This window comes from Mus pahari, chromosome 14 (assembly GCF_900095145.1).
Source record: "Mus pahari chromosome 14, PAHARI_EIJ_v1.1, whole genome shotgun sequence".
NCBI classification, from domain to species: Eukaryota; Metazoa; Chordata; class Mammalia; order Rodentia; family Muridae; genus Mus; species Mus pahari.
In genome coordinates this window covers 40,793,750-40,809,248 of record NC_034603.1, presented here as the reverse complement: position 1 = coordinate 40,809,248, position 15,499 = coordinate 40,793,750, and the positions used below count along the sequence as shown (strand labels likewise).

Below are 15,499 nucleotides of genomic sequence, written 5' to 3'. Positions count from 1 at the left end.
GCCCGCCGCCGCGCCAGCCCGCGATCATTGGCTGTGCCCCGCAGAGATGTCCAATCAGAATCCGGTCCTCCCGCCCAGGGGTGGAGGGGGCGGGTCTCGACGGGATCCGGAGGAGGTGGCTCGGGAGGGGCCCTGCGGATGGGGCCCGACGCGTCACGCCCCCAGCGCCCGCAGACAAGCAGGCTAGGGGAACCCGACGTCCCTCAGGCCACGTCGTGGGCCCCTCAGCCTGGCCTGAAGCGTACGATGCTTTTCCTCAATCCGGAGTCCTCAATCCGGTGTCCTAGTCTCTAGAGGCAAGAGCATCCATCCCTCCTTCGAGATGAGGCCCGGTGCGTACCAAGGAGAGGCTAGGTGGAGGCCCTGGGAGAAGGGCCTGGAGTTGAATGTTCTCCTGGGGTTGGGGGAGGGAAGGAGGAGGGAGATTCGTCAGAGTGCTGGGGTGGGGCGGCACTCAGGTTTGGAGAGGAGCAGGAGGCGACTTGGCTGGGCTGAGGGAATGGAAAAAAGCCCTCCAGGACCAAGTGGCCTTGACTGTGGTAATGCCCTCACAGACTCTTGGTTCGATCCAGCTATTATTAGTCTGTTGGAGATCCCCCACGTCACTGCTTGCCTCAAACTCAGACCCATGTTTCTATCTCCAACCTGGTCTCACCTGTGTCTCTGTCTCAAACAGGAGTTAGAAACCAGGAGTTACCTGTGTAGCAGGTTTTCTGACCCAACTGGCTGTAGCACAAGGATCTGCCATGCTGCCTCTTAAGATCCCTAAAGTCTCTCTATCTATCTCCACCTCCTGCCCCTCCCTGAACTGGACCACCACAGTCATGCCTCCTCTTGATTAGTATGCAGCAGCCCCATCCCTCACCCCAATCCAGTATCACTTCCCATGAACCTTTCTGGGACAACCAGGACAGGCACTAGCAACACCAGAGAGCTGCCTCTTAGCATCTTCCATTGCCTCCCACTAGGGCCCCTCAAGCCCTCCATAACTCATCCCTCACCAATGGCCTGCCTAAACCCCACTTGTCTTTTGGGACTTAGTTCAATGCCTCTGTTGCCAGGAAGCCTTCCCCATGACCTTCTGGATACCTGGAATGGCCAGCGGCCCTTTCTCAGATCTCAGCGCCTCTTCACCTGAGTCCTGTCTGGACTAAGAACTCTTGAGAGCAAGGGTCGTGCTGAATTTGCCCAGCACAGCCTGACTTCCTGATGCGTGCCTGGCATGTATTTGTTGAATGAATAGTTGGGCCCAGTAACTGGAAGATTGGATCTATAAGGCTGGAGTTCAGGAAAGAGCTGGGCTACAGAGATTTTTCCCCCCAGTTTTGAAGATTGAATCCAGGGCTCCTTGCATTCTAAGCAAGGATGCTACCACTGAGCTATATCCCAATATTGAAGAGATGGTTTTGAGAGTCCTTGGGGAGCCACAGTCATAAGTAGAGTCGTGGAAAGGCTCAAACAGATCAACCGAAGCAAGGCTGAGAGGACTGAGTGCCTTTTTTTTTTTTTTTTTTTTTTAACTAAAATCCTTGTCCCAAGTAGGATCAGCTCAAGATCTAGGCAACAACAACAACAACAACAAATCCTACATAGAAACCTTGAAAAACAGTTCTGGGCTGGTATGATGGCTCTGCTCCACAAAAGCCTTTGAGATGTGGCTCTCTCCACTCCCTGAACCAAGAAGCCCTGGAGATGGCCCTTGACCTCGTGATTCTGAATAGGGGCTGGAATGCCAGTTATCACTTATGCATTCCAGGTTTTGGAATGGAGAAAAATAATGAAGGGTCAATGCTAACTCTTTATGTTATGTGGATGGCTGTTTTCCCTACATGTATGCCTTATATGTGCATCTGTGTGTGCTTAGGGATAGTTGTGAGCCACCGTGTGGGTGCTGGGAACTGAACCTGGGTCCTCTGTAAGAACAGCATGTGCTCTTAACACTGAGCCATCTCTCTACCCCAGCAGTAGCTCTTTTAAAGAAAGTGCCACGGAACATTCCCTGTGCATCCCACTAACTTGAATTTTGTCACATAACCAGACCTGGTAGCAAGAGCAAGAACATGAAAAGGTGCTGGGCAGTGGTGATGCATCCCTTTAATCCCAGCACTCAGGAGGCAGACACAGGTGGATCTCCAAGTTCAAGGCCAGCCTGGTCAATAGAGCAAGTTCCAGAACAGCCAGGGCTACACAGAGAAACCCTATCTCGAAACAAAGCAAAGCAAAACAAAAAAGGAAAGAAGGGGGGGGGGAACCTACCACCACAAAATGCAACCTTCATTATAGGCAGCCAGAGTGTGTGTGTGTGTGTGTGTGTGTGTGTGTGTGTGTGTGTGTGATTTCCAGAGACAATGAGCAATCATGTGTACCAGGCACTGCCTTGGGCACTTCACATGTATTACCCCAACCCTAGCAGAGGTTGCCACCAGTACCCTGACACACCGAGGAGCCTTGGAGAGAAGCCACTTACCAAGGACATAGGGTGAGCCATGTGAGAGCTGCAAGAGGCCTTCTTCCCTGCACTTCATGCCTGCCAGGAAACCAAGAGAGGCTGCACTGGGGTACCGCTATAAGGAATCTTTGAACAACTGTTAAATGCTGGGAGCCAAGCAAGATGCAGGCCCAAGTGTCCCTGTGGCTTTTACATCAAGGACTCTGCTGGTGACCTTGGCAAGGGCATCCGGAAGGGATGGGGGTGGGTGGGAGAGGCCAGTTACTGAGAAGGGCAAACTGGTCTTTCTGGAAGGGTGGCAACGAGGAGGGAGTAGGCTGCTCTGCAGGGCAGCATGAGCCAGAGAAGGAGGCAAGAGAGGAAGACGTGCAGAGCACAGGCTAAGAGAGAGGAGGCCGTCTTGTCCTGAGGTACTTTCTTTTCTTTCCATGCAGGGGGAAAGGAACAGTAGGCACAGACTGTGGGGACTGGAAAAGAGGAGGATGGAAGGTTCTTGGCTGGGAAAGCTGGCAGAAGGCCAGGGTCTGAGAGAACGACTGGTGCATGCTGTCCACTCCGCTGGCCGCTACATGTAAAATAGCTACATACAGCTATTCTAGCAAATTGAAAGTAAATCATCACTGGGCATGGTGCGGAGTATCTGCGATCTTAGCATCTGAAAGGCTGAGGCAAGAGGATCATGTGTTCAAAATCAGGCCACATAATCAGGCCATATAACAAGGCATTGCTTTAAAAAAAAAAAAAAAACCAAAAAACTAAAAAGTGAAATGACTCCAAGCCCTCACTGGCTACCTTTGGCAAGTGGCCACCATGTTGGACAGTACAGATCCATCACTATGAGTAGTTGTGCTGGACAGACTGGTCTAGACAGAGCAGGGGTGGAGGTACTTAGCAGCCCTGGTTGGAGGTGAGCCCAGGCTGGAGGGTGTGCCTATGTGGCCTTCTCCATTCTCCAGCCGCAAGCCTCGTGTCCGTGGAAGTGTCCCCAGATCCCTGGGACAGCAAACCCCTCCCTCAGCCATGCTCCCTCAAGGCTGCTTCTGGTGTGTTCAACTGCCCCACAGCCAGAAGAGCTTGTTCCTTGTCCTGTCCCGTGCAGAGACAGGGCTCAGGGACTCCTGTAGGCTCACTGGCCCATCTTGGCCCAGGCACCCCTCACCAGCCTTCTCACGGGGATCTCAGCTGCTCAGCGCAGCTGCGCATCTCACAGGCAAGCACACCGAACTTCAGACAGGCTTGAAAGGAAAGCAAAATAAATAAATAAATAAAAATAAACGCAGTCATTTGTCCTCATTCTTTTTATTATTGTGTCTCACCCCTTGCCTCCTCAGCCCTCATATTCCAGCCAAGCTGGGCAGGCTGTGGAAGCTGGGACTGGGCCACAGGCAAGGAGCCAGGATTCATCAGGGTTACATCTCCACCTGAGGTAGCTGAGTAAGGTTCAGTGGCTTGAAGGGCTGGTCTGGTATGACTCCCTCAGGAAGGAGAGCATCGCCCCATGGGGGTGATACTGTATGGAGACCGTGTGTCCCTGCCTGGGAGTGTAGGTGTGTTCAAATGGCTGTGCCTGCAGCACCCAAGCTGTTCCAACCCACAGTGGGGGTGGAGGGTTGTATGTGTGCCAGGGGTGTGTGCACATGGTGGGGTTCGTGATCCCTGTGTGGCACGAGAACAACACTACACACTTGCTGTGGGTGTTTGAGACCCTACTCAGGGCCTGCACCTGCCAGTTGAGGCTGACCCAAGGCTGACTGGGAGCTTACCAGTCAGAAAGCTCTAGGATAGATGATTCTTAAGCCTCAGCTACAAAGTGCCTTGTGTTTCTATTTTAGGAGGAGGTGGGGTGTGTATCAGGCACCCGCACCACTGGTGAGCCTTCCAGGGAATTCCTTCAGACCTTCCTACAATGAAAACATCTGGTGCTATCCGGGATGGCAGTCCAAGGCCAAAAGTGTCCCCGTAACTAGTTCAACCCAGCCATCTTTTTTATTGTATTTTAATTAACTTAAGTTCAAACTGACACATCTGGCTAGTGGCTACCATGTGGAAAAGCCCAAATCCAGGCAGGTGAGGCTGTGGGCTAGACAGTGGCAGCCTGAGCCATAAGCACGAAGCAAGGGTATTGGTGTGTGAGGAACCCACCCAGCCATAGGGACCCAGAGTAGCGAAAACTGGAGGGGCCATCCCTCAGGAGGGGAAGTGTGGAACTGGACCCAGAGCTCTGGATTCCAATGTCTTGCCTGAACCAGAGGGCAACTGGTATCTGCCTTGCAGGATAGCCTCTGGGAATGGCCTCTGCCCTGGCTCAAAGCCACCAGCCCTTGCCGGAAGCCACACACTGAGTCAAGTCCGGAGCTCAAGACTAAGGTCAGGAGGTCCTCATGTTCTCCTGCAGGCCCAGAGTGGAGCTGGTAGCCGCGGGGTCACGTTCACCCTGTGTATGCAATGAGGGAATGCAAGTCGGGCCCCAGAAGCACTGCCCTGCAGCACCAAGCCCTGCAGGACAGCGCCTGCTAACACGTGGACAAGCTTGAGGTCTTTGAAGGCAGCTCAGGAAAGTGAAGCTCACTTACCTCCCCGGGCCCCATGTCCTCCGCATACTTGAACTTCTTCTGCTTGTAGTAGTGCCTTTTAGGCAGGATGTGGAGCAGTAAGAGATCACAGAGAACTGTGGCCTGAGGACAAGGAGGGGCGGGGATGGAGAATGGGAATCTGGGGCAGATACAGATCTTCCATGTCCTACATTGGTCCCCACTGAGTGTGGTCCTGGCTAAATCCTGCCACTCTAGACCCTAGTTTCCTGAAGACAGGCTAAGGTGCTGCAAGCCCCTGCTGGGACCCAGTCAACCTATCCTACCTCTCTCCTGCCTTAACACTGAGCCTCAGTTTCCCCAGGTACACCGTTTCTCTAGGGTTGGGAAAGCAGCTGCTGTCTCACTCATGAAAGGTAGCTATGGTCATGTTTTGGGGCTCTGCTACTGAGTGTAGAAGAGGAGCAGCTAAATGCCAGACAGCAAACATGCATCCCCAGTACTTACCACTCCGAAGATGCCAATCCCAGAGCCGATAGTAGTCATAGTAGGGATGATGTCAAACTTCCCAGCCTGGTTGGGCAGGGCCCAGGGGAGAGCCAGGTCAACAGAAAAAGCCCAGCTAGGAAAGGTCAAACCCTCCTCCTACAATTCCACACTATTCCTGCTACCAGTGGCCCAGGGCTGCGGCTCTCCCGAGAGCCAGCTCCAGGTCAGTAAACCTGAGCTTTGACCCTAACCCTGCTCCCCTAGACCCAAGGGATGGTAGGAGAGCCATGGTAGTGGCTCAAAGCCTGGCCAGGTCATCACTTATATCCATGGTCAGTAAAAGCAGATCTCTGAACACACCCATCCCATCATATCATCCATAACAATATCATATCATATCATTTCATATCATCCATAACAATAGACATATAAAGCAGGAAGGAGCCTTGGCAGCCATCCCTTTACATGGGACACTTACCTTACCATCCACAAGGATATCAAAGCGAATCCCAAACACCTTGAAGAGGTGACGACGGTTTGTCCCGTTCTGCACAAAGTGCCTGGCAAATCTAGGGGTGACGGACAGGTAGCAGGAGAAGGTGACAGAGCACATTGTGTGCCTGAGCATTAGGAAGGGACCCTCCAGCATTGCTCAAGGAGAATGGTGGGCTTCTGTCCAGGAGAGTTGAGTTCAGCCCTTTCTTGACTCCCACCAAACAGAACTCCAAGGGGTAGAGACCCAGGCTTGGGAACTTGAGCATTTAATGTTTTGCTTCCTGGTAGCTTCCTGTTTGGCAACTCACATGGGATGGAGGCCAGCTAGGGTGCCCTGGTCCTCTCTGGGAACATTTATCAACCCATGTCATTCCAGAAATAGGCAGGGGCCCGTCAGGTACCTGAAGTTGAAGCCTGGAGACAGGTTCTTCTCCCCGTACAGTCCATGGAACTGGTAGATGGGTTTGCAGTGCCGTACATGCCAGTCCAGGTCACACTCCCAGTCGATGGTGATGCCAACCACCCCGCCCTGTCAGGGACACAGGCACATAAGTTCTGGGCTTCAGGATTCTAAACCTCCCGTCCAGACTGGCAAGATGGCTTCATGCGTTTAAAAGAGGAAAACAACAAACTAGCAATAACAAAAAGTGTCTTCTAGATGGTTTCTGGACTCCCCTTGAAACATTGTTTTGTACTGTTAGTTCTGTGTGTAGATAACATACACACTGTGTACATTATGCCTGTGGAGGTCAGAGGACAGTTTGCAAGGATGGACTTTCATCTTCTACCATGTGGGACTAGGGATTAAATTCAAATTGCTAGGCTTTCAGCCAAGCACCACCCATTTGGCCACCTTGTCCCCAACCTGTGCCATCTCCAGAGAGGATATTCTGTATCTAAGAAGGGACACTGAGGTCTGTCACCATCTCTGCTCTCACCCCCCTCCCCCACCACTGAGCGGTCACTTCTAGAATACAGCAAGTTTTTCCCACCACAGGGCCTTTGTCCTTGCTCTTCTTTCACATATCTGGCTCTGTCTCATTATTTGGCCATTTATTTTGAAGGCTTCTCTCACCACCACCTCAGTTTAAAATATGTCCCTTGTTATTCTTTCGGACACTTGTCTGGTTTTGGTTTTAGTTGCTTAGTGGATTGACTGGTTTTTCTTATTTTTCATTTTACTCGTGTATGTATCTGTGTGAATGACTGTCATGTACATGGGTGCCCTTGGAGTCCAGAAGAGGTCATTGGGTTCCCTGAAGCTGAAGTTATAGGTAGGTTGTGAGCCTCCTGGTATAGGTGCTGGTCCTCTGGAAGGACAGTGTGTGTTTTTAACTGCTGAGCCATCTCTCCAGTTCATTGGTTTCTCGAGACTGGGTATTACTGTGTAGCCTAGGCTGGCCTTGAACTTGTGATTCTCCTGCTTCTGCCTGGAATTGCAGGTGTGTGCTAGAGCACCTGGCTTGTCATATGTGTATTCTGTGTGATTACTTATTGACATCTCTCCCCTAAGACTGTCAGGTCCAAGGGGACAGAGCCACCTGGCACTCATCACTGTTTCTCAGTTCCTGGCTCAAGTCACAGTGCTGTGGGAGAAAAAGCAGGCAGCCTTTGAACTAGAACGGCCCTGTGAAGTCTGGGCAGAAAACACTTCAGAAAGAGAAGGGAGGCAAGGAACAGGACAGGTGGGTGGCTCGGGCCAAGAGTGGAGAGGTGATTAGAGAAGTGGGCAGGGAGCTGAGCCACTCATCGGGGAGGCGGGAACAGAGATCCAGACCTCTCAGTGGGTGAGGGCAGGCGTGGGTTCTAGAAACAGGCAGATTGCAAAGCATGACAGCCCTATAGGATCAGGCAAACTGATGCTTGAACATCTACAGTTAACCACTGTCTGGGGGCTTCCACCTCCATGTGGGTCATGAAAGCAAACATCTGCAGACCTCTGCCATACACAAGTGTCATAAGTGGGGCATGTTGGTGATCTCACAGGAAAAAAAAAAAAAAAGACTAGTTACCATTTCCACATAGGCAGCTGCAGAAGCAGGCACAAGAAGGATCCAGCAAGAACTGAGTCTAGGATTGTCCCAGCAGGGCAGAGCTGAAGGGCTAACTAGCAGGTGCATACTCACTGATCGTCATGGCACCCCCATTGGGAGGAATGGTGCTATTAGTGTCTTTAGTGACAATTCTCAGACATGCTGAACTTAAGAGACCCATCTGAGGGCACACTCTGGCTGGAAGGTAGAGTGGGATTTGAACCCAGGCTGCATCTTTGAGAACCTTACAAAGGGATCGTGGTCTTGGAATCCAGGGGACATCCCTGGAATCCCTGAGTTCCATCCCCACCATGAAGAAAAACAAAACAAAACAAAACAAAACAACAACAACAAAAACAACATACCCCAGTGATTTAGGCCATAATACAGCTCAGTGTTAGGATGCACTACTGAGCATTGTGAGGCCCATTGTCAGCAGAAAAGATGAAAAGACATACTGGGTGTGGTGACACACACCCGTACGCTGCATTGAGTCGGCAGAAGCAGGGGGATTAGGAGTTTAAGGCCAACCTAGGCTACATAGGGTGACGCTGACCCAAAACAACAAAAAGGAATGAAGAAAGGATGGACAAAAGGAAGGAAGGAAGGAAGGAAGGAAGGAAGGAAGGAAGGAAGGAAGGAAGGAAGGAAAGGGAAGGGAAGGGAAGGAAGGAAGGAAGGAAAGGGGGAAAAAAGAAGGAAGGGGGGAAGGAAATAAGGAAGGAAGAAATCATGGAACATCCAAGTGACATTGTCTGCCCACATCTCTTCATTCTTAGCACCCCCTCCTCCGTGGCAGGTTCAGATCAGGAGGACCAGCAAAGGACCCTCGGGAGATTTGTACTAGGGGACAGTTGCATGCACACACTTGGCCTGTGCCGGGAGAGGCAGAATGGGGCTGGCAGCCTGTATTGTGACACCCACTTGTCCTCTCCTTGCTGACACCGCCCCATCCCATCCATACCTTCTCAGCAAGGCTGCGGAAGTCCTGGCCTGACTCTCGCACCACATAGCCAAGGCTGAAGACTGGGCACAGCGGGTGTAGAATCTTGTGGTAGAGGCATTTCTTCATGTAGGTACCATTCACCTCCTCTACCAGGTTGCGCCTGTGTGGAGGGCATGGGTAGCAGCCATGTGCCAGATAGCCGAGAGGGGGCTCACTTCGCTCGCTCAGCACTAGGAGCCCTTAAGAACTCAATAGAGTATCCCTCCTTCAGAGAAATCTGCTCTCCAGGAGACGGGCCAGCAAGCTGCCTCCAGGGTGTGAGCAGCCGGTAAGAAGGGAGACACCGTGCTGAGAGCCACGGCAGCTGTGTCAAGCCACTTGCATCTCTGCCCTCCTTTGCCACAAACCTGTTGACCTTGAAGCGTGGAAAGCTGATGCTGTTTTTGATGAAGAGGGTGAAGTTCTCAGCTTCATGAAGAAGAGCAGGGCTGGGGGAGACAGCACTCACTCAGTGCCCTTCCCCAGGAGTGTTTGTATGCCCAGGGAACAGAGAGAGGGAACAGGGAGGGGGGGGGCGCAGGGCTCCTCCTGCAGAGCGCACTGATGTGTAGTGGGGCTGGAGTGGCCATGCTATAGATGGAACGAGGGCTTACAGGCTCCTAGGCCGGGGAGACTCTTGGGCCTGGGCCACATGGATAGGCCAAGGGGTGGGATCGGAAATATAAGGAACCCATTCTTGCCAGATTCAGACATCTGTGGGCCTGAGCCCTGTCCCTAGCTCCCTTGAAGGAGAAGACATTGGTTACCTTGGGATCTTGTCATCCACCTCTACAGGACACCAGCCAAAGATCTCACATGTCTTCACGGTGCCATTGAAGGGCACACAGTTGCCTGTGCGAATACCTGTAGGGAGACAGGAACCCCTGGGTTCCCACCCGGTTCTGGGCTTCCACCTCAGCGTAGGTGAAAGGCAGGATGAGAATGGCATAGGCTCTCTCAGTGGAGAGCAGCTGGGTGGGGTGTGGGGTACAGAGAGAGGCAGACACAGCAAGGTGGCTGTGGAGGGTGACAGGGTCTTACCTTGGGCTTTCCTTTCTGCTTTTCCTGGAGTACAGCCACTGTCATCTTGGCATATGCCACCTTCTGGGTTCTGGGGGATGGGAGAGCTGCTGGCCCCAGACCCTGTGGTGTGGTCCTAAGGAGGACCCTCTCCTATGCCCCAGGGCCACAGTGTAGACATAGAGCAAAAGCTCCTATCCCATAGGAGACCCCTGCTCACAGCCTCCTTCTCCCACATTTATCCTACGTCTCTGCCCAGCTGACAAGTGCCAGTGTCCACTGTCAGGGGAGTGGAGGTTGGGATGGAGAGGCCCAGTGCCCAGCAATGGCACCATCAGAATCTGAGGGTTATTTCATATGACTCTGTCAAACATTACATCATAATCAGAAAACCCATCTCACATTACCGCCAAGGCCCAAAGGGATTCCATTAAGTTATCTTCCCAAATCTCCCCTGTGGGTGCAGAAGAGTGGGGTCCTCACCTCTGCACAATGGCCTTGAGCCTGCTGAGGGGTCACGATGAAATTGGTCATAACTACAAAGGAGCTGTCCCCCTGGAAGTGAAGGGCAGAGGGGTGATGGAGAGAATTGGTAAGACACTACCCCAGAAGGGCACTGGAGCCCACCTAACACCCAGCAGATACCGCGTCCCATGGTATCAGGGTAGAGTCACACAGTAAGGCAGACTGAGGCCCAGAGAGCGGGAAGCTGGACTGGTCCCTCAGAGAGCCTTAAGCCGGGGCCTATGGGTGGAAGGATGGTGCAGCTTACGTGTGCTGGGAAGACATAGTCAGCCACATCCCAGACCTGGGGTCCCAGGCCCTGGAGCTGGGTCACAGCCAAGCCCTTGAGCTTCACTGACACACTGCTGATGAGGCCACTTGAGGTCTGGTATCCTTTTTCATAGACAAACACCCACCTGTTGAGTGGGAACACCAGGGGAAACAAGGGAGTTAGGGTCTGTGCACTGTTAGACAGAACATCAGAGGATGCAAGTGACTGGGAAGGTCTCTGCCTTTTCTGGCATCTTAGTGTCCACCTCAGATACTTTCTGAATCTCTTTGGTTCACAAGTAGTTTCCCAGGCTGGAGCCAAGACAGCCTTGCCTGCTGCCCCCTACTGGCTCGTGCCTAATTTCCCACCACTCCATCTCCACCAAGGTGGAGACCAATCCACTGACTGTCCCTCCTAATCATTTCTCCAAGAGTTGTTTGCTAGGGCCAGCTGGTCAGCTCTTGACCCCCGTCCTCCTTCCCAATACTCTGTTTCTTTCCACGCAACTTCCAAGCAAAGTATGAGGACTGCCCGGGCTTTGCCTCCAGGCGCTGCTCCTCAGTGCCATGAACTTTGGAATAGCTTCTTCATCTTCCTCATCTATAAAGCGGAATAACACTAGTACTAGTCTGTTAAGTGTATTAATGCAAAGAAGTTGCTTAGGATGCTAGCTGGCACTAGCAAAGGCTGTGAGTTGTCGTTACTATTTAGAAAGGAAGGAAAAGAACAGTATGTGTGTGTGTGTGTGTGTGTGTGTGTGTGTGTGTGTGTGGTGAAGCTAGGATGTGGGACTCTAGAGACCGTAACCCCCACTTTTCAGAATCCCGCCCCATTCCCCAAATTGTTGTGTGAGTGTTTCACATTTACTCAAGGAGGTTCAGTGGGACTGACCTCACTCTCAGGGATGGCACATAGCCAAGGCTTGCCAATCAATATCCCACCCTTCTGGCAGAAATGAGTCTGCCCTTAAAGGAGTGTCAGTAGCAAAGCCACGTTTCTTTCTTTCTTTCTTTCTTTCTTTCTTTCTTTCTTTCTTTCTTTCTTTCTTTCTTTCTTTCTTTCTTTCTTTTCTTTTCTTTTCTTTTCTCCCTGAGATTTACTAGGAAAAATTTACAAGGATTTACTTCCTCTGTGTGGTTGGCTAATTGAGGTGCCTGGGAGACCCACACCACCAGCAGCCATTTTTGCCACCTCCAAGCACGAACCTGAGGACGGAACCAGAAGACAGAGAGCCCTTGGGGGAAAACCCAATTTCTGGACTATCCTACAACATGAGCCAATGAAGTCTCTTCCAATTGTCTGAACTAGCTTAGGTTTCCTTTCTGTTGCATACACTGGAAACTTTGTATCTCACTTCTATCTGAGGATAACCTCTTCCTTTAGAAGAGACTGTGTAGCTTTAGGATGTGTTGCCCACTGGAACATCACCCATAGCCCTCTGCAGGGAGAAGACTGGAGGAGTGTAGACTGTATGCTCTGCTCCCTCCACACATTACCTTACCTAGACTAAGAGCTCAGAGCCATCTACTCTGGAGACAGGATTCTCCAAGCCTTAGTCCCAGAATCACTGTCATTTCTCTATCCTGGGCTCCAGGGAAGCAGCTGGACCTCTGTATTGCTACTTTAATCCTCCCCTATCTAGAAGCCTAAGTGTGGTCACTGCTGCCCTCTGCAGGTCCTAAATAGCAACAGGTGAATCCCAACAAAGGTTTAGGTTCTGCCTGCCAGGCTGCCCTGCTGGGAGCCAACCTTTCAGGAAGAGAGGTTTCTCTCTCCCATGGTCCCTTTCTGCAGTAAGGCCTCTGCTCTGCACCCCAGCTTAAAGAGGCTGCTGTGGAGGAAGGGGGTTGCTGCACACTCTAAAGCCCTCCTAGAGAAGCCACTGGTCTCCCCTTCACATCTCCATCCTCAGAACCCCAGTTTCTCTCTTTGCCCAGTAGCAACACATTACACAACGGGTGGAGAATCTGAAGTCTGAGGATGCCCCATTCCCGAAAGTCAGAGGCCAGACAGGAGCAGACGCAGACTGGAAGCCTCCACCCAGGGTTGCGTAGTACTGGTGTGGGTGTGTCTTCCAGGAGCTCCAATTTTGCCCCAGCTATGGGTTAGGACCAATTACACAGTTTCTGGGCTGTGTCTGTCTGCTGGTCTCGGGGGTCAAAAGGAAATGTCAAATCTGGCATTTGTGACCTCAGTTCTGATAATAATAGCTTTGGCATGCCAGCAACAGGCCTGTCATTCCAAAGCTATGTCTTTTAGAAAGAGTTTATATTTAACTCCTGTGTGTGTGTGTGTGTGTGTGTGTGTGTGTGTGTGTGTGTGTATGAACACTTAACTATAGATAATCATGAAGACTAAGACAAGGCATTGACCCCTGTGAAGCCAGAATTACAGGTGAGTGTAAGCTGCCTGCTCGGAACTAAACTCAGATCTTCTGCAGGAGCCGTGTACACTCTTAACTGTGGAGCCATCTCCTCCAAAGCCATGCCTTGGCCTGGCCTTATGGCTACCACTCTGGAAAGGCCATCAAAGAGGTCTGAGGTCAAAGACACTGCCATCTTCAGAAGCTCCTCCCCTTCCAGCAATGACCTTTGCCAGTCTCTCCAGCTCTCCTGGGGATCCCTTCTCAAAAGGTCCTTGGGAAGAAGACACACAGTAAAGTGGCCCATTTACTAGACATGCCAGATGTATGGCTTCAGGCTAGAGACTAAACCTCTCTGAGCCCCCAACCTTCTCAGTAAAATAGAGGCTGCCCTACCTCGTCGAAGGTACTGCCCACTCGGCAAATCCTTAACAAGACTGTATGCACAGGCCGGGCCCACAAAGATGAAAACATCTTGGTAATTGCCTGGGGAGGGTTCTATGAGTTCTCTTCAAGTAAATTAGCAAAGTACCTGGTGTGCCATAGACACATGAAAATGAAACTCTCTCATCAGATCCTCCCTGTTCCCAGGGCCTCCATTCTCAGCCCAGGACAGTGCTCTGAGTGAGATCTTGCCTCAAGAGTGAGCTGCTGCAGGTACACTTGCCTCAAGATCTACCCCCACTTCTATGCTCTCTCTGCCCTGCAACTCAGCCCCACGCATCTAGCTAGCCATTCAACAAACATGTATGTACCAAGCCCATCTTCTGGGCCAGGCACTGTTCTTGACACTAAAACCACAGGAGTGAGCAAAACCCAAGAGCCTGCCCTCAAGAAGGCTGTACAGATGCCTGCATCTCTAGTGCTCTGTGCTGGTATCCTCAGCTTGACTGCATCTGGACTCACCTAGCGGACTCGCCTCAGGGCCTGCCCACAGAGTGGAAGTTAACTCAGAGTGAGCAATCAATACCTTCCAACGGGCCCAGAGGTAAAGAAGTCAGAGAAAAAGCAGTGTGGCCTGTCTGCCTTCACTTCCTCCTAGAGTGTGTGCTGTTGCTGCAGCCGACATTCTCCGCTGACATCGGGCCCTACCTTCTTTGGTCTTGCAGTGTGAGCCGAGAATTAGTGACTCTCTAGGAATCTTCCAGGCCTCCAGTACCATATTGGGAGTCCTGAGGTATCCAGCTTCATGGACTGATCGCTCCCAGGCTTTCCGCCCCTCCAGCATGCAGAGAGCTGTAGTTAAACTACCTGGCCCATATCTATTGTGTAAGTCCATCTAGTGACTCCCCTTCTATGCCACACATACATTCTGTCAGTGTTCCTGTAGAGGACCTTTCCCAGTGCAGATCTGAGTACTGAGGAATGGGGCCATTGCTTAGATAAGGCTGACCATGTACAGCATAGGCCTTTGAAACTGGTCTGTAGAAGAGTTTGGAGCTGTGGGCTACAGAAGTCCTTGGATGCTGTAAGCAGAGCTTAATAGGCCATTCTGGTGGGAATTTAGAAGATAAGAATGCTAAGAGAAATACATCCAGTGGGGACCAAGATCCTGAGGTCTCACAGGGGGAATACAAGCTCTTTTGGAAACTAGGCCACCTGGGTCATTTCTATTATATACTGGCGAAGAACCTAGCCTCATATCTGTCTCTGTCCTGAGAACTTGGAGGAGGCTGAACCCAAAAGCAATAAGCTAATTTTTTTTTGGAGAGGAACTTGGCTTTGTTGTTTAGACCATTTGAAACAAAGTTTCAAACATCCCTGCTTGGCCTCAAACTCTCTGTGTAGCTGAAGATGACCTTGAACTCCTGCCTCCACCTGCACGCAGGGATGCAAATCCACCCACGTTTATGGGTACTGGGGATGGAATCCAGGGCTTCGTGGTGCATGCTATGCAGATACTATCTCAGCTGAGCTACACCCCCAGTGAGGAAGGTTTAACTTAGCTGGGAATGCCCACCCTGAATGGGAGCAGCACCATGTTGTGAGCTGAATAGGAAGGGGAAAGCAAGCCAGCATTCTCCTTGCTTCCTGACTGAGGGCTAGGGAGACTGGCCATCCCAGTTCCTGCCACCACAGTCAGAGCTACCGCCACCATGCCTTCACCATCATGATAGACTGGATCCTCAAACCACGAGTCAAACCCCTTCTGCCTTGGGCTGCTCCTGTTAGGCACTTTGTCTCAGCTGCCAAAGAGGCAATCAATATACCTGAGACCCACATCCACCTTCCACACCAGACATCTCATAGGCATCTCTGATGCAATGGGACTGTTTGGAAAATAGCTCTCGGGGCTGGTGAGATGGCTCAGCAGTTAAGAGCACCCGACTGCTCTTCCAAAGGTACAGAGTTCAAATCCC

At 51.5% G+C, this 15,499-nt stretch overlaps 1 protein-coding gene and 1 long non-coding RNA gene across 2 annotated transcripts in view; one reads left to right on the top strand and one right to left on the bottom strand.

The window, feature by feature from the left end:
• Window positions 1–136: 136 nt before the first annotated feature.
• LOC115065377 lies at window positions 137–3,074 on the top strand. Its single transcript, XR_003845168.1, has 3 exons — window positions 137–332; window positions 2,414–2,479; window positions 2,884–3,074. It is a non-coding gene; the product is annotated as an uncharacterized LOC115065377 (long non-coding RNA).
• Window positions 3,075–3,732: 658 nt separating this feature from the next.
• Window positions 3,733–15,499, bottom strand: part of P2rx1 (purinergic receptor P2X 1) — a 16,480-nt gene continuing 4,713 nt past the window's right edge. The window contains exons 2-12 of the mRNA XM_021212956.2: window positions 10,775–10,922; window positions 10,486–10,557; window positions 10,024–10,093; window positions 9,750–9,846; window positions 9,351–9,431; window positions 8,962–9,103; window positions 6,366–6,493; window positions 5,948–6,038; window positions 5,488–5,553; window positions 5,023–5,124; window positions 3,733–4,883 (exon numbers count right to left, since the gene is read on the bottom strand). Of these exons, the coding sequence (XP_021068615.1) occupies window positions 4,818–4,883; window positions 5,023–5,124; window positions 5,488–5,553; window positions 5,948–6,038; window positions 6,366–6,493; window positions 8,962–9,103; window positions 9,351–9,431; window positions 9,750–9,846; window positions 10,024–10,093; window positions 10,486–10,557; window positions 10,775–10,922 (1,063 nt within the window). The 3' untranslated portion in view covers window positions 3,733–4,817. The remainder of the gene's footprint in view (window positions 4,884–5,022; window positions 5,125–5,487; window positions 5,554–5,947; window positions 6,039–6,365; window positions 6,494–8,961; window positions 9,104–9,350; window positions 9,432–9,749; window positions 9,847–10,023; window positions 10,094–10,485; window positions 10,558–10,774; window positions 10,923–15,499) is intronic.